The sequence below is a fragment of the Staurois parvus genome, unplaced genomic scaffold (genome assembly GCF_062004578.1).
Source record: "Staurois parvus isolate SC_StPar_1 unplaced genomic scaffold, SC_StPar_1.0 ptg002686l, whole genome shotgun sequence".
NCBI classification, from domain to species: Eukaryota; Metazoa; Chordata; class Amphibia; order Anura; family Ranidae; genus Staurois; species Staurois parvus.
This window is the reverse complement of record NW_028320482.1, coordinates 2,005,777-2,023,332: the sequence shown is the minus strand read 5'-3', so window position 1 is coordinate 2,023,332 and position 17,556 is coordinate 2,005,777. Positions and strand designations below refer to the sequence as shown.

At 43.7% G+C, this 17,556-nt stretch overlaps 1 protein-coding gene across 1 annotated transcript in view; it reads left to right on the top strand.

The window, feature by feature from the left end:
• Positions 1-15,859, top strand: part of LOC149429938 (uncharacterized) — a 52,833-nt gene extending 36,974 nt beyond the window's left edge. Inside the window, 2 exon segments of the mRNA XM_089666370.1 lie at positions 12,207-12,976; positions 12,978-15,859. Of these exon segments, the coding sequence (XP_089522496.1) occupies positions 12,207-12,976; positions 12,978-13,029 (822 nt within the window). The 3' untranslated portion in view covers positions 13,030-15,859.
• Positions 15,860-17,556: the final 1,697 nt, after the last annotated feature.

Genomic DNA, 17,556 nt, shown 5'->3' with positions numbered 1-17,556 from the left:
TCAGGGTGTCACTGTCTATTTCTCCATGGAGGAGTGGGAGTATTTAGAAGGACACAAGGATCTCTACAAGGACGTCATGATGGACAATCAGCCGCCCCTCACATCACCGGGTAAGAGGAGACTTTATTGTAAAGGAGAGAGCAGTACGGAGGATCCACCTAGATCCCCCATCATCTGATAAACACATAGAAACAATGGATTCAGTCAGTGTGTGTGTTTCCTACAGATGGATCCAGTCATGGGAACCCACCAGAGAGATGTCCCCATCCTCTGTATTCCCGGGATTCCACACAGGAAGGTCACACCATCCCTCACCATCATCAGGTAGATGGATCCAGTCATGGGAACCCACCAGAGAGATGTCCCCGTCCTCTGTATCGCCAGGATTCTACACAGGAAGGTCACACCATCCCTCACCATCATCAGGTCGGTGGAGTTGAGGGTCTGGAACATAAAGTGATGGAACACTCTGACATGTGGAGACGATGTGTGGACTCTACAAGATGATATTTTCTATGTGATCTCACATCATAAATCCTTCTATATTACAGATGTTATTTCTGCCATTCTGTTGGATTAGGGTGAAGATCTGATGAAGATGAAAGTTGAGGGTGAAGTAGAAGAGACGTATGTGAGGCAATATATGGAGGAGGCTGGAATGATGAGGACATTCAAAGAGGAGGACACTCCTACAGAGATCAGCACAGGCGAGACACAATATATTATTATCTCTGCTCTGTTACTGCACACTGATTGGGCAGGAGATGAGATATCAGCCAATATTAGGTTGATAATACTGATACCCATCCTGCATATTATTTCTGCTTTTCTTTACGATAAACATATTCAAAATACAAGAATATACAACATGGGTTTCCCCCAGATTCCATACCAGACCTTTATTGAAGTGTTCAGCCTGGCTAACCTGGAAGGGGGTGTACACCCCTTCAGTACCATACTGCGCCATATGCCCTTAACAGAAGGGATTCACCTTACTATGGTGGACCCCCTTTGGCAAAGTGCATTACGTCATCTACCCCATATTGATGAAAACAAGGGCCTCTTTCCATCAACCCTGGCACGGTGGTTGTGGGGGTCTTCAGGTGGGGGGCTTGTTGGAATCTTAAAGCCCCCTATAAGTATGGGAGGCCTAGAAACCAGCCCCCCTAATGTGTACCATAGTAACATTGTACTACTCTGAGGGAGTGATCAGGATTTTTTTTTTTTTTACACATTATGATTGCTTATACCAACAAATTCCATTGGTATAAGCAAGTATTTTTCCTGAATAAAACTGATTCATTCAGTAGTTTTTGTTGTGATCAGCTGTGATTGGCCATAGCTGATCACATGCTACAGATGAGCCACGTCCGTACATTACTGTGACCAATCACAGCTGGCAGCACAGTTGTAAGCAATGAATGGCATGTCAGGATACCATTCATAGTTTTCAAGTGTCATGTGATCTGCGGTGATTGGTCACAGCGCTCAAATAACACTGTCAGTGGGCCGGTGTAGTGATCTGTAATCAGTTGCGCTCCATGTGACAGATCGCGCCGGAGAGCTGCCCAATCCTGGGAGGATGTCCTATGACAAGGGAAGGAGGTGAATATATACTCTGGTATGAATTTTGGGGGGACCCCACAACATTATCTTGTTTGTTTTTTGCTTTTTTTTTACACTATCCCTGCCCCTTTGTTCATTATTATTATTATACAGTATTTATAAAGCGCCAACAGTTCACTCAGCGCTGTACATTACAATGGGAGACAATACATGCGACAGTACAATAACAATACAATGCGATACACGAGGGGTTCGAGGGCCCTGCTCCTTGAAGCTTACAATCTAGGAGGGAGGGGATAGTGGTACAGGAGGAAAAGCTGTGGGGGATGGAGTGGTAGGAAGAGTGGAGGAGGTCAGCAATTAGCAGGGGGTGGGGTAGGCTTCCCTGAAGAGGTGGGTTTTCAGGGTGCGGCTAAAGAGGAGGAGAGTAGGTGACAGCCTGATGGATTGGGGCAGGGAGTTCCAGAGGATGGGTGACACCCTGGAGAAGTCCTTGAGGCGGGCATGGGAGGAGGAGACCAGGGAACTAGAGAGAAGGAGGTCTTGTGAGGAGCGGAGTGTGCGTGTTGGGTGGTACTTGGATATTAGGTCAGTGATGTAGTTCGGGGCAGTATGGTGGACGGCTTTGTACGTCAGTGTTAGGATTTCGAATTTGATCCGTTGGGCAATCGGAAGCCAGTGGAGGGATTGGCAGAGGGGGGTGGCGGAGATGGAGTGGTTGGAAAGGTGGATGAGTCTGGCAGCCGTATTCAGGATTGACTGAAGCGGGGATAGCCTGTGGTGAGGCAGGCCAGTGAGGAGGGAGTTGCAGTAATCGAGTCGTGATATGATGAGGGAGTGGATGAGCTGTTTAGTGGTTTCTGGGGTTAGGAACGTGTGGATTTTGGAGATGTTGCGGAGGTGGAGTCTGCATGAGTTAGTGATTGGACTTGGGGCTGGAAGGATAGGTTGGAGTCCAGAATGATACCAAGTACTCTGGCCTGCGTGGCAGGCCTGATAGTGGCATTGTTGGACGTGATGGAGAAGTCAATGGGGGGTGGTGTGCGGGCTGGGGGGAAGACTAGGAGCTCGATTTTGGAGAGGTTCAGTTTAAGGAAATGGAGCGACATCCAATCTGATATGTCGTTCAGTAGGCTTGTGATTCGGGCGGAGACTGAAGGGGTGAGGTGGGGGGTCGAGAGATAGATTTGTACATCGTCAGCATAGGTGTGGTAGTTGAAGCCGTGGGAGTGTATCAGTTGACCAAGGGAGGAGGTGTAGATGGAGAAGAGAATGGGCCCTAGGGCAGAGCCTTGAGGGACCCCATCAGAGAGGGGGAGTGAGGGGGAGTTCATGATCACCTCTCGGTGGGCAATCCTTGAGTGACCACTGAATGGGCTCGGATATGTCAGTAGTTGTTGGGACACTGGTTCCCAAACAACCAGCTTGAGGGAAAATCTCTCAGATTTTTCAGCAATAGTAGATGTTTTGTTTTCTACTATTTCTACAGACGGAGGTGTGGCTCAGCTGAACACTCACTTAGTTAGTTTGTTTGCCCAACCTCTGAACAAGCAACCTCTGGGAGCTCCTCTAAGTTGATGTAGATTCTGGGGTTCATCTGGCAGCATTTGGTTCTGTTTTTCTCCTAGATACAGTAGCACAGATATGATGACAGGTTGTGCCGTGGTCCCTCTTCTTTGAGCAGACTTGTAGCTGGAGGTTTTTTTTGTTTTTTTTTATAAATATTTATTTATTTTTCAAGTCATATACAAATCATTTCTACATTTCTATTAAAATAGTTATCTAAACAGTAATTTCTCCTTATATAATTTATTTAATTATATATATAACTTCCTTTTCCATCCCCCCTCCCATACACCCCCACCTCCATCTCCTCATCCCCTCCCCTCCCCTCCTCCCCACTCCCTCCCACGCTCCACCTTTTCTCTTGTCTCGTTAACTCCATATATTTCTATTGTTCCTAAACCCCATTCTAAACCCACTTCCAGGGGTGTTATCTGTTCATGTATTTCACCTTTGCTTTGTATTCTTCCCAGCCTTTCCATTTTTTATTATATATCTCCAACTTGTCCTCATACGTATAGTACAATCTTTCTGTCCCAGATATCTGATTTACTCTATCCATCCAATCCTCCTCGGTTGGCACCTCTCTTTTCTTCCAGTACCTGGGGATCAGACTCTTTGCTGCGGTCAAGTAGTGCCATATCCCCGAACTCTTATATGCTTTCGTTGAGAGTTCTGAGATATGGAGGAGACATAGTTCTGGATCCAATCCTATATTGATCTTAGTAATTTTCCCTATCAAATAAACTATCCTCTGCCAAAACACCTGTATTTCTGGACACTCCCACCACATATGATACCACGTGCCCACCTCTCGACAACCTCTCCAACACATCTGTGACATTTCCGTATTCATCTTGTGCTCCACGTTAGGGGTAATGTGCCATCTATTTAAACACTTATAGTTTATTTCTACTTCCCGCATACTAATATTTTCGTGAATTAATGTGAGCATTTTCCTCTGCTCCTCCTCCTCTATTTTTCTTCCCATATCTCTTTCCCATTTCTCTACGTGCATCAATCTTGTGTCAGTGTCAAGTTCTATTAAAATCTTGTGTATTTTTGCCATTCCGTGTCTACCATTTCCCCGTGACTCAAATATTCTCTCGAATGGGTTCCAGTCTTTTCTAGTTCTTATAGGCTTTGGGAGGCTCTCAACAAAGTTCTTCAGTTGGTAATATCTTAATCTGTCCATCTTATTAAAGACTTCACCCTTTCTTTCCTCCATATCCTTATATGACCCAATTTCCTCTCCTACCATTATATCTCTCAATTGCGCCTCCTCTTTTATAATCCATTTCCCTGCTATACTGTCCATGCCCGGGATAAAATATTTCGTGTTCCTAAGTGGTACCAGTTGTGAATTAAAAACCCACCCCTTTTGTCTATGTAGTAAATCCCATTCTTTTAAAACGTTAAGTGTACATGCTAGTGCTCTCCTCTAATTCCCTATATTGTGCAGGTACCCAAATACTTTTACTTAAACTTATTCCACTCAGTGCTTTCTCAATTTTAACCCAACTTTTCTCCGGATTATGGATCCAGTCAAAGATTCTCGCAATAATCCCTGCTCTATAATATCTCCTAAAATCTGGTACTCCCAATCCTCCTCTCTCTTTACTTCTAGTCAACGTCTCATAACCTATTCTAGGTTTTTTATTTCTCCATATATATTTTATTATCATTTTCCTAAGTTCTTTGAAATAAGCCTCTGGGAGTTTGATTGGAATCATTTGAAATTTGTATAATACTTTGGGGACAATTATCTTTATCAGGTTTATGCGCGCTATCCACGATGGATTTCCATTTCCCACCCTCCTCAGCTCCTCCTTGATCTCATTTAATAATGCTATATAATTGGCTTTATATAGGTTCTTAGTTGAGGCTGATAGTTTTATTCCTAAATATTTTAATTCTTTTTCTCTCCAAAGGAAAGGAAATTCCTCTTGTAGTTTTTCCTTTTCACTATTTTTAAGGTTTATATTTAAGATTTCAGTCTTTGTTGGGTTAATTTTCAGGTTTGACAGTTCTCCATACTCCCACAATGCTTTCATTAAATTTGGAAGTGATGTTCTGGGGTTTCCAACATAAAACATCAGATCGTCCACATACGCCACTACCTTATGTTCTCTATCTCCTATCTTTATTCCTTTTATATCTATATTCTTCCTAATCCTAGACAACAAGGGCTCCAGTGATAACACATATAACAATGGAGACAATGGACATCTCTGTCTTGTACCGTTTGACAACTTAAAATGCTCTGATCTTCCCCCATTTACCATTATGGTAGCGGTAGGCCCTCTATATAACTCTCCAATCCACCCTCTCATTCTGTCTCCCAGTCCTAACGCTTCCAGGGTATCCATCATAAAACCCCAACTTACTCTGTCGAATGCCTTCTCAGCATCTATCGACATCAGTATCATTGGGGTTTTCCCTTTTTTACCCTCCTGGATGAGCAACAGTGATCTCAGAGCATTATCTCTACCCTCTCTTCCCGGGACAAACCCCACCTGATCTCTGTGTATCCACTCCGGCATCAGTTCTTTTAGTCTATTTGAGAAAACCTTTGCAAATATTTTAGTGTCCACATTCAATAGCGCTATTGGTCGATAACTTGCACATTGCGAGGGGTCTTTATCTTCCTTCTGTATCAGTACTATATTGGCCTGTAAAGATTCTCCCCTCATCTCCATCCCATTCCCCAAGGTGTTCATATAGATCTTCATCTTGGGTATTAAAAGCTCTTTATATTTTTTATAATATTTAACCATATATCCGTCTGGACCCGGACTTTTCCCTCCCGCCATGCTTTTTAACGCTATTTCTATTTCCTCTGAAGTCATTTCTTCCTCTAAAGAGTTCAGTTGTATTTCTCTTAATTTCGGTAGGCCTGCATCCTCTAGGTATATCTTTCTTTTCCCTCTATTTACTGTTTCTGTTTTCTTTAACATGTCCTGGGGTATGATATTATACAGCCCATTATAATACTCTTTAAATACTCTGGCAATATCCTTGGTTGAGTGTGCAAATTCCCCCTTGGGATTTCTTATTTTCTCAATATAATTTCTATTTTTCTTCTTTCTTAAAGTTCTCATTAAATACTTTCCCGGCCTATCTCCCCATCTATACCTTTCACATGTTATTTTATTAAAGACTCTTCTTTTTTCTTCCTCCATTACATTCTCTAATTCTGCTTTCTTCTTTATTAACAGCTGCATTATCTCCTTAGATCTTTCCCTTTTGTGCACCTGTTCAAGATCATATATATCATTTAATAATCTGTTTATCTTTTCTCTCCTTTCTTTTTTCTTTTTTGCCCCCATTGCAATGAGAAGACCTCTGATGTAGGCTTTATGTGCTTCCCACACCGTTGCAACCGACACGTCCTCTGTCTCATTCTCTTCAAAAAACCATTCAATTTCCCTCTCAATTCTTTGACCAATCTCTTCATCCATGAGGAGTGCCTCATTTATCCGCCACACATATCCCTCTCTCTCCTCTCTACCCCATTTTAACTTCATTGCAACCGGGGCATGGTCCGACAGAGTGCTTTCTCCTATTTTTACTTCCCCCACCCACTCTATCATTTGATGTTCTACTAATATGTAATGTAGTCTAGAATAAGTCTCATGTACATGCGAAAAGAAAGTATAATCTCTCTCCTTCATATTCCTGATTCTCCAGATATCCACCATTTGACACTCATGCATCAGTTTCTTTAACCTTCTCAAGGACTTGCTTTCCTCTCTCCGCATACCAGAATTAGTGTCCATCCGCGGGTCCATACAGAGGTTAAAGTCTCCCGCTACAATCATACACCCTCTTTTAAAATCCATCAGTCTCTTCAGCACTTCTCTCATGAATATCTCTGGCTTCTTATTTGGACTGTATATATTTGCTATTGTGCACTCAATTCCCTGTAGTTTTACTCTCAAGAATAAAAACCTTCCCTCCAGATCCGTTAATCTCTCCTCCACCTCAAACCTTATATTTTTAGCGAAGCCTATAGCAACTCCTTTTGCTCTTTTGATTGGTGAGTCCGCATAAAACCATGTTGGAAAATATCTGGTCCTTAATCTAACCTTCTACTCTATCTCTAGGTGTGTTTCTTGCAGAAATACCACTGAAGATTTTCTATGTTGTAGTTCTTTAAATAACCTAAATCTCTTTCCTGGACAGCTTAACCCTTTTGCATTGTAGGTTATATATTGGATTTCTTCCATCTTACTCTTTTCCTCCTGACTCCTTTTTCCTCCTTACTTTCCTCTTTCTGATTCCTATAGAGCGTTTTTATCCCACTAGCCTTTTCTCCCCCCTTATCCCTCCCCTCGTTCCCCTTCCTCTCCCTCCCTTACATCCCCCCCCCCCCCCCCGGCATCGTTGCCATCACTCCCCCCCTCCCTCCCCCTTCTTTTTAGGCCTTCACTTTGCCTAACCATCATTTGTGGAAATAGCATCCACCTTTGATATAATCCTTAGGGCTACACTCCTCCCATGGACAGCCTCCCCTCCATCCAGATCTCCCCATTGACCCCCTTTCTACTTATACTTCTTAACAAAAAGAAGAGAAAAAAGAGTTAAGCTAGAGGGGTGAGGGAGGAAACAGGCGATGGAGTGGGGGCAAGGAGGGAGAAGAGAAGGGAAAAAAAAAAAAACTTCTCTCCCCTCCACTCCCCCCCCCGCCCTACCTCCCCCCCTCCACCAGTCTCCACCCCTCCCCTCTCCTTAATCTATTTCCCCCGGGTTCTTCTTCCCATCCATTAATTTCAATTATCTGCATTTCCAGTCTATCGCAAAAATTTCTCGAGTCCTCTGGGAACCTCAATTGGGCTGTTATTCCGTTTTTCCATCCTATTAGGCACTCCGGTATCCCCCATCTATATTGCACCTTCTGTTTTCTCATCTGCTCCAGCAAAGGCCTCAGAGCTCTCCTCCTTCAGAGAGTCTCCGATGACAAGTCCGCATATATTTGGATGTCCATTTCTCCATATTTTATTACTGGTTTTCCCTTAGTTTTCCTCCAGATTCTTTCCCTTTGCTGCAGTTCATAAAATTTAACAAGTATGTCTCTCGGCCTATCCTTTTCATGGTTCCCCTGGAGTTTCCCATTTCTAAAGATTCCTTATATATTAGTCCTTTCCATATCAGAGTTTCCTGTTATAAAGTTCAGTATTTTGCAAACCGCCTCTTCCATTAGTTCTCCTTTTAGGCTTTCCGGTACCCCTCTTATCCTTATTAGAGATGAGCGAATCGAACTTGGCGAAGTGGAATTCGTTTCGAATATTAGGAAAAATTCGATTCGCATCGAATCCGAATTTTAGCCAACTTCGGATGCACAAATCGAATTTTCCCCGATCAGCTGGCAAAAGTGTCACTGCAGAGAGCTCCGCTATTTCTGACAGTTCTCTGACAGTTCTGACAGTTCATTTACAGCGGTTGAAACATTGTATCTATTTGTTTCCATTTAGGATACAGATGGTTTTATTCGGAAACAAATAGATACAATGTTTTAACCGCTGTAAATGAACTGTCAGAACTGTCAGAGAACTGTCAGAAATAGCGGAGCTCTCTGCAGATACACTTTTTGCTGTACTGGAATTCTTCTTCTTTTCATTCTTCTTTTTCTTCTTCTTCTTCTTTTCATTCTTCTTTTCATTCTTCTTCTTCTTCTTTTCATTCTTCTTTTCATTCTTCTTTTCATTCTTCTTCTTCTTTTCATTCTTCTTCTTCTTCTTTTCATTCTTCTTCTTCTTCTTTTCATTCTTCTTCTTCTTCTCATTCTTCTTCTTCTTCTTTTCATTCTTCTTCTCATTCTTCTCATTCTTCTTCTTCTTCTTTTCATTCTTCTTCTTCTTTTCATTCTTCTTTTCATTCTTCTTCTTCTTTTCATTCTTCTTTTCATTCTTCTTCTTCTTTTCATTCTTTCTTCTTCTTCTTTTCATTCTTCTTCTTCTTCTTTTCATTCTTCTTCTTCTTTTCATTCTTCTTCTTCTTCTTCTTTTCATTCTTCTTCTTCTTTTCATTCTTCTTCTTCTTCTTTTCATTCTTCTCATTCTTCTTTTAATTCTTCTTCTTCTTTTCATTCTTCTTCTTCTTTTCATTCTTCTTCTTCTTCTTTTCATTCTTCTTCTTCTTTTCATTCTTCTTCTTTTCATTCTTCTTCTTCTTCTTTTCATTCTTCTTTTCATTCTTCTTCTTCTTCTTTTCATTCTTCTTCTTCTTCTTCTTTTCATTCTCCTTCTTCTTTTCATTCTTCTTCTTCTTTTCATTCTTCTTTTCATTCTTCTTCTTTTCATTCTTCTTCTTCTTCTTTTCATTCTTCTTCTTCTTTTCATTCTTCTCATTCTTCTTTTAATTCTTCTTTTCATTCTTCTTTTAATTCTTCTTTTCATTCTTCTTCTTTTCATTCTTCTTCTTCTTTTCATTATTCTTCTTCTTCTTTTCATTCTTCTTCTTTTCATTCTTCTTTTCATTCTTCTTCTTCTTCTTTTCATTCTTCTTCTTCTTCTTTTCATTCTTCTTTTCATTCTTCTTCTTCTTCTTTTCATTCTTCTTTTCATTCTTCTTCTTCTTCTTTTCATTCTTCTTCTTCTTCTTCTTTTCATTCTTCTTCTTCTTTTCATTCTTCTTTTCATTCTTCTTCTTCTTCTTTTCATTCTTCTTCTTCTTCTTTTCATTCTTCTTTTCATTCTTCTTCTTCTTCGTCGTGCCCCGTGACTGCCCAAATGAGTGAAGTGTGCGGTGATTCTAAGATCGACGGCACTCATCTGCATGTCATACTGACTGACAGTATTATTTCTCTTCCCCAGCAGACTCCAAGGGCATTTAAATTAAAGGTACAGTGTTCTGCACTAATATAAAGGCTCTCTGAAGCCTAGAAACCCTTTAAATAAGTTAAATTTGCGGCGAATAAATTCGCATCGAATCGAATTTCTCCCGCAAATTCGGCGAATCAGCCGAATCGAATTTTTGAATAATTCGCTCATCTCTAATCCTTATATTTCTCCTTCTTTCTCTATTCTCTTGAATTTCCGCCTTGTACAGCAATTTTTCCTGAACTTTTTCCATATTAATTATCTTCTTTTCTAATTCGGAAATGATCTGGGTCTGGTTTTTAACTTTCTGCTCCGTTTCCTCCACTCTTAACAACAGCTGCCCCAGATCACTCCGAATATTTACCATTTCTTGCTTTATTGTTCTCTCCAGATCTTTAAACATTTCTGTCATCTCCTTTTTATTTGAGATTTGTAGATCTTTTTCTGTCTCTGATATTTGTTGACTACTGATATCCAAATCCATTAATTGTTTAGGACTACTTTGCATACTTAAGTCTGATTCTTCTTTGTTATTTCTGCTCTGGGGCCTTTCCGGGGTCACGTTTCCCTGGGATGTGTACTTTTTAATTGTACCCGTTTGGGTCCCTTTAGGCCCGGTTCCCTTTGCACTTTTATTTTTCATTTCTTCTGTTTCTTTTATTTTTCTCTCATAAACTTGAATTTTACACAGAAAAAAGAAATCAATATGATATAGAGATAGAGATTCCAGCCCTTTCTGTTAACCTTTCTGTGTGTTTTTGCCTACACCTTACGTTCTTCTCCTTCTTTATATTCTCTGGGGGCCCCCCCTTTTCTCTCACTCTCTGCCTTCCTTCAACTTGATACAGTTTCTCCCAGATCTGCACAGTTTTTATGTTTGAGGCCACAGCCGGAGCCACTCACCCTCCCTGCTCCTCTCATGAGACTGCTCCAGGCTCCATTTCTCCAGCAGGTCGACTCTCTTGCTCTCAGGGGGACCCTCAAGGACTTTCCTCCATTTTCTTGTTGAGCAGGCAGTTCTTCACAGTTCACCCCCACAGGGCTCCAACAGTGGCTAGTCGTCCAGCAGGACGATATCTCTCCTGTTCCCCATCAGCCTCCGGCCGGCCGGCTTCCTCGCCTCCCAGGGATGCTCTGCGGCCGGTCACATGTCCCGGCCGCGCCTCCTTGTTTCCCGGCAACCACGCTCAGCGTCCCCGCCTCTCTCGGATGATCTCCGTTCCCCAGCTCTTCCTTCCGCGGGCCGCCGCTCAGCCAAGGGAGCCCGCCAGTCCGAGGTAGGTCTCAGGCTTCTAGGGCTCCATACTTCAGGGGAATTTTGTGGGTCAAAAAAGGGGGATCGGTCAGAGGGGCTCCGGCCGGGAGCTCCTACCACGAGCTCTCCGCTGCCGCCATAGTTAGGCTCCGCCCCCCTGGTGTCATGGTGTTCTAATGTCGAGTGTCCCCCACAGTGAATTCTAACAACATTGTGTTCTCTTGCTGCACTTGACTAATGTTGGCTATTCTAAGTACGTTTTAATGATAGCGTGTGGTCAAACTGCACTCTACGAACGCCAAGCGCTCTCACAGAGCATTCTAATCTGTAGCTGGAGGTTAACAAAAAACTTTATTTACAGTCATGTTCGGATGAAATTTGAGGAGGAGCATAGAAGCTCAAACACATCTTTCCAGTAGAAACTAGCTCCTCCCAAGACCCTCCATGCTGCCTGTCACCAGAAGCCTAGGCCTATGGTCATTTGTTTTATGCTAAAGGTTCTCCAAGTCTGAACTTTGAACCTCTTCATTATGAGAGATCATATGACCCAGTGCCTAGGGCAGGGGTGTCCAAACTATGGCCCTCCGGCTGTTGAGGTACTACAAGTCCCATCATACCTCTGCCTCTGGGTGTCTTGCCTGTGCATGTCAGAGTCTTGCAAGGCTTTATGGGACTTACAGTTCCTCAATACCTGGAGGGCCATAGTTTGGACACCCCTGGCCTAGGGCTTGTGATTGTGTGAAGAGCATGCCCCTCCCAGTCCCCATTGGTTCCTGCTCTTCTAGCAAGGCTGGGGAAATGTAGAAGTGATCTGGGAGGACGACCAAAGACTCTTTGTCTCAACCAGTCCCAGCTGGTTGGGACATCCACAGAGAACATCTGCTCACTCGTGTTTCATTTCCTGATCCAGATGATATCTTGATTTCAGTGAACTAACCCTCTCGTATCAGTTGATCATGTTTTTATATTTTCCAGGACACGTCATCGAGAAACCCTCAAAGGATCATCCTACTTTATCTGTAAGCTTTAAAAAGGAAGATGAGGACATCACGGGAGATTGTGGAGGAGAAAATACAATGAGCTCAGCTATGGATGGTGGACTTCACAGTGTGGATGGATCATCAAATCCCTCTGACTTTGAGCAACCTCCTACTATGAGGGATGGTGCCGGAATTCAGGGGGAGGGGAAATTTTCCTGTCCTGAATGTGGGGAAAGTTTTAGCTCTGAATTAAGTCTCACTGTACATCAGAGATCTCATACAGGTGAGAAACTTCATTCTTGTTCTGAGTGCGGGAAATGTTTCCTTTATGAATCAGAACTCGTAATACATTACAGAACTCACGTGAGCAAGAAGCAAAACTCCTGCCCTGAATGCGGGAAATGTTTTTCAGATAAGTACAGCCTTTACAGGCATCAAAGGATTCACATAGGGGAGAAGCCGCATTCTTGTCCTCAGTGTGGGAAATGTTTTTTAGAGAAGTACAGTCTTTATGCACATCAGAGGTTTCACACGGGGGAGAAGCCGTATTCCTGTCCTGAGTGTGGGAAATGTTTTTCTCAGAAATCAGACCTTGTTAGACATCAAAGATCTCACAGAGGGGAGAAACCGTATTCCTGCTCTAAGTGCGGGAAACGTTTTTCAGGGACTTCCAGTCTTTGCAGACATCAGAAGATTCACTCAGGGGAGAAGTATTCCTGTCCACAGTGCGGGAAATGTTTTTCACAGAAATCAGACCTTGTTAGGCATCAGAGATCCCACGTTGTAGAAGATGTATTCATGCCCTGATTGTGGAAAATCTTTCTTACAGAAGTCCAGTGTTTAACAGTGTCCTGTACATCAGATGTGCCGCACGTGGGAAAATTGTTTTCCTGCCCTTCATGTGGGAAATGTAAATGATTTACTAACTGCTAAAACCAATGGCCACTACTCCGTACTCTTACTGCTTGACCTCTCCGCACCTATGATACTTTTGACATCTCCTCCTCCTCAAAAACTCCACTCTCTTGGCCTCCAAGACTCTGCTCTCTCCTGGTTCTCCTCCTACCTATCGTAGTGCTCCTTCAGCATTATCTATAGCTCTGGCTCCTCCTCTCCACTCCCTCTTTCTGTAGGGGTCCCTCAAGGTTCTGTCCTTGGACTCCTTCTCTTTTCCATCTACACCTCCTCCATTGGTCACTTGATAAACTCCTATGACTTTAAGTACCATCGCTATGCTGATGATACACAAATCTATCTTTCTACCCCTCACTTCACCCTTTCAGTCTCCTCTCGCATTACTAACCTACTAAGTGACATACCGCCATGGATGTCACTCCACTTCCTCAAACTCAATCTTTCCAAAACTGAGCTCTTAGTATTCCCCCCAGCCTGTGCCCCCTCCCCTGACTTCTCCATCAAGATCAATAATACAACCATCAGTCCCTCCCCTCATGCCAGGGTACTAGGTGTAATCCTAGACTCCCATCTGTCCTTTCAGCCCCAAATCCAATCACTGTCCAAATCTTGTAGACTTCACCTCCGCAACATCTCCAAGATACGCCCGTTCCTAACCTCGGAAACCACTAAGCAACTTATTTACTCCCTTGTTATATCTCACCTTGACTATTGTAACTCCCTCCTCACTGGCCGACCTCATCGCAGGCTATCCCCTCTTCAGTCTATCATGAATGCTGCTGCCAGACTCATCCACCTTACTAACCGTTCTGTATCAGCCACCCCTCTCTGCCAATCCCTCCACTGGCCTCCACTCAGTGTCCTCCACCCCTCTCTGCCAATACCTCCACTGGCCTCCACTCAGTGTCCTCCACCCCTCTCTGCCAATCCCTTCACTGGCCTCCATTCAGTGTCCTCCACCCCTCTCTCCCAATCCCTCCACTGGCCTCCATTCAGTGTCCTCCATCCCTCTCTGCCAATCCCTCCACTGGCCTCCACTCAGTGTCCTCCATCCCTCTCTGCCAATCCCTCCACTGGCCTCCATCCCTCTCTGCCAATCCCTCCACTGGCCTCCACTCAGTGTCGTCCACCCCTTTCTGCCAATCCCTCCACTGGCCTCCATTCAGTGTCCTTCATCCCTCTCTTCCAATCCCTCCACTGGCCTTCATTCAGTGTCCTCCACCCCTCTCTGCCAGTCCGTCCACTGGCTTCCATTCAGTGTCCTCCACCCCTCTCTGTCAATCCCTCCACTGGCTTCCATTCAATGTCCTCCACCCCTCTCTGTCAATCCCTCCACTGGCTTCCATTCAATGTCCTCCTCTTCTCTCTGCCAATCCCTCCACTGACCTCCACCTCTCTGCCAACTTTGCCCCAAATTACATCACCAATCTTGTCTCCAAATATCACCCAAACCGTCCTCTCCGCTCCTCCCAGGGCCGTGGATAAGGGGGTACCACCAGTCCTCCTGTACGGGGCCCAAGCCAGCAGACGGGCCCAGGCAGCTGGGTGAATTGGAAGTAGGCAGGTAGGGTGATTGGTACGATGACATGGGGGACAATTACTGGAACCAATCCCCTGTATGGCTCTCTCTGCAGCAGCTGAAAGCTGGCTTCTTCTCCTCTCCCTCCCACTGGCTTCAGCTTCTGAAGCACGAGCCATGCAAGGGATCTGTTCCAGTAATTGCACCCTCCCCACCGCACCCATCACCCTCCCTGTGCACCATACATTTCCCCATGTTGCCCAGGCCCCCGTGTGCCTCCACTCCTGTAGTGCTTCCTGGATTTTCTCCTTTGCTTGCCACTGGCAGCTGCAAACAAACAATAGAATCTTTCAGGATGGAGAGTGGGAGAAGGGTCACATTTACCACCCCGTTTCATTCCTGAATGAACAAAATGAGTGATCGGTACTGATCACTCGCTGTGTTAATTCATAATTGAAGCAGAAAAGAAGTCAGGTTGACTGTATGGGGCTCCATGGTTTCTAACAGCAGCCCTGGCTCCTCCCACGATCTGCTGTCTAGCTCCCTTGTTTCCTCCTCCCATGCTCATCTCCAGGACTTCTCCAGAGCCTCCCCATCCTCTGGAACTCTCTACCCCAATATATCCAATTATTGCCTACTCCACCCACTTTTAGGCGATCTCTGAAAATCTCTTCAGGGAAGCCTATCCTGCCCTCAGTTAATAACGGAATCTTCTACTCCTCCTACCAGTCCATCCCTCACAGTTATTACCTTTTGTACCACCAGCCCCTCCCTCCTAGATTGTAAGCTCCTAGGATCAGGCCCTCCTAACCCTCTTGTATTCAACTGTATCCTTGCTGTATTGTCTCACTTTGTATTGTAAAGCGCTGAGCAAACTGTTGGCTCTATAGAAATCCTGAATAATAATAATAACAGAAATCAGAAGTTGACAAACATCAGAGATGAGAAGCTGTATTCTTGCCTTAAATGTGGGAAATGTTATATGAGGAAATCAGAACTTGTGACCCATCAGAGAGTGAACAGAGGGGAGAAGCTATATTCCAGCCCTGAGTGCGGGAAATGTTCTACATGGAAATCAGACTTTGCTATACTGTACATCAAGGAAGAGGACAGATTTCTGCCCTGTGTGTAGAAAATGTTTTTCCTGATAACTAAATGGACTCACAGATAGGTTGACCCTGCCCTCTGATCAACCCCTCCCCCCCTCCTCAGGACAGAATAAATATAAAGGTTGGTTTTACATGAGTCCAGAGCAGAGTTGTCTTTACTACCCGCCGCAATCCGTCCCGTGAGTAGATCGGAGATGCCACATTAAGGGATGTGCGGTGGGCATCCATCCTGCTTTGAGAATTGATATTTTTACTCTGTTCACTTGCTTTGTGAGTGTCACTTTATCCCTTAAAGTGATATGAAAGCCTTTTTTTTTAATATAACAAACCTGTCTATACTTACCTGCTGTGTGCAGTGGTTTTGCACTGAGCAGCCCCATTCCCCTTCTTCTCGGGTCCCCCGCCGGTGCTCCTGGCTCCTTCCCTTTAACCAATGCCCCCAATTGAAAGCAGCTTGCTATGGAAGCACTGGTGAATGCTCGCTCCGGAGCTCTATGCGGCACTATTCTGACTCCCCTACGAGGCCATAAACTTTTATCTCCCACAATGTATACAGCTATACCACGTGGTGTTGAATTTATCCCTTGCATAGGGTCAGATAGTTTAACTTAATGAATAAACTCACATGTTGAGGAAGTCAGATGAGGAAACCCATTTGAATGTTCCGTTTAATGGAGAATATCATAGGTAGAAAAACATTAATGTTGTAGCCTCATGGAAAATGCATTCAGGAAGAAAGGATACAGTGGAATGACTAACAGAGAGAGGCAGGGGGGAGAAGTATACACAGGTATGGTGAGAGAAAGAGCTCAGCTTAGACAGAAGAAGACAGCTTAAAGATACAGAGCAATGATAAACAAGTGATGGTCACAGAGAAATCATAATAAATCAAATTGTGTAACACAACAGGCCCCACCCCTTGATCTCTCCTCATTGGCTCACTGGCTGTGATTGACAGCAGTGGGAGCCAATGGCTTTTGCTGCTGTGTTTCAACCAAAGAGGAAAGCGAGAGACCCTGGATAGCTGAGACCCCAGTGCACATCGCTGGACCGAGAGGGGGCTTGGGTGAGTATTAGGGGGGCTGCTGCACACAGAAGGTTTTTTACCTTTGTGCATAGAATGGATGAAGCTGAAAAAAACCCTTCAGGGTGGGGGTCACACTATAGAAACGCAGTCCAGATGCGTTCCAGATGCGTTTTTGCATGCGCGTTTTTGACACATTTTTGATGCATTGTTGACGCGTTCCAGTGCTTTTTTTTATGCATTCCAGTTCATTTTTTCCCTCTCTTTTTCTTCAATTTAAATAGGGACATGTGTGTTTTTGGTGCGTTCCAGTGCGGTTTTTATGCATTCCAGTTAATTTTTTCCCTCCTCTTTTTCTTTAATTCAACAATCATTTACCTATCCACGTTGTGTTTTTTTTGTTGGACGTTTTTGCACATGGACTTTATGTCGTATTTATGATTTTTTTTAGTCACGTTATTTATTTCTTCATTGTGTTATTGTATTTTACGGTGCACAGTAATACATTCATTTGGTTTCATTGTGCGTTTATATCACCATTTTCTGTTTTATACTAGTTGCACTCTATATATGTTTGCCACATTTATTGATGGTATTTATATGGTCACACTTTTTTGGCCTCACTAAACGTTGTTATTGTCATTCTTTTGTGATAAGTGGTTTGTCCACTTTTAATATTAACCACTTGAGCTCCAGAGGATTTACCCCCCTTAATGACCGGGCCTCTTTTTGCTACTCGGCGCTGCACTAATTCAACTGATAACTGATAAACGAAATTTACGTCCTTTTTTTCACACAAATAGA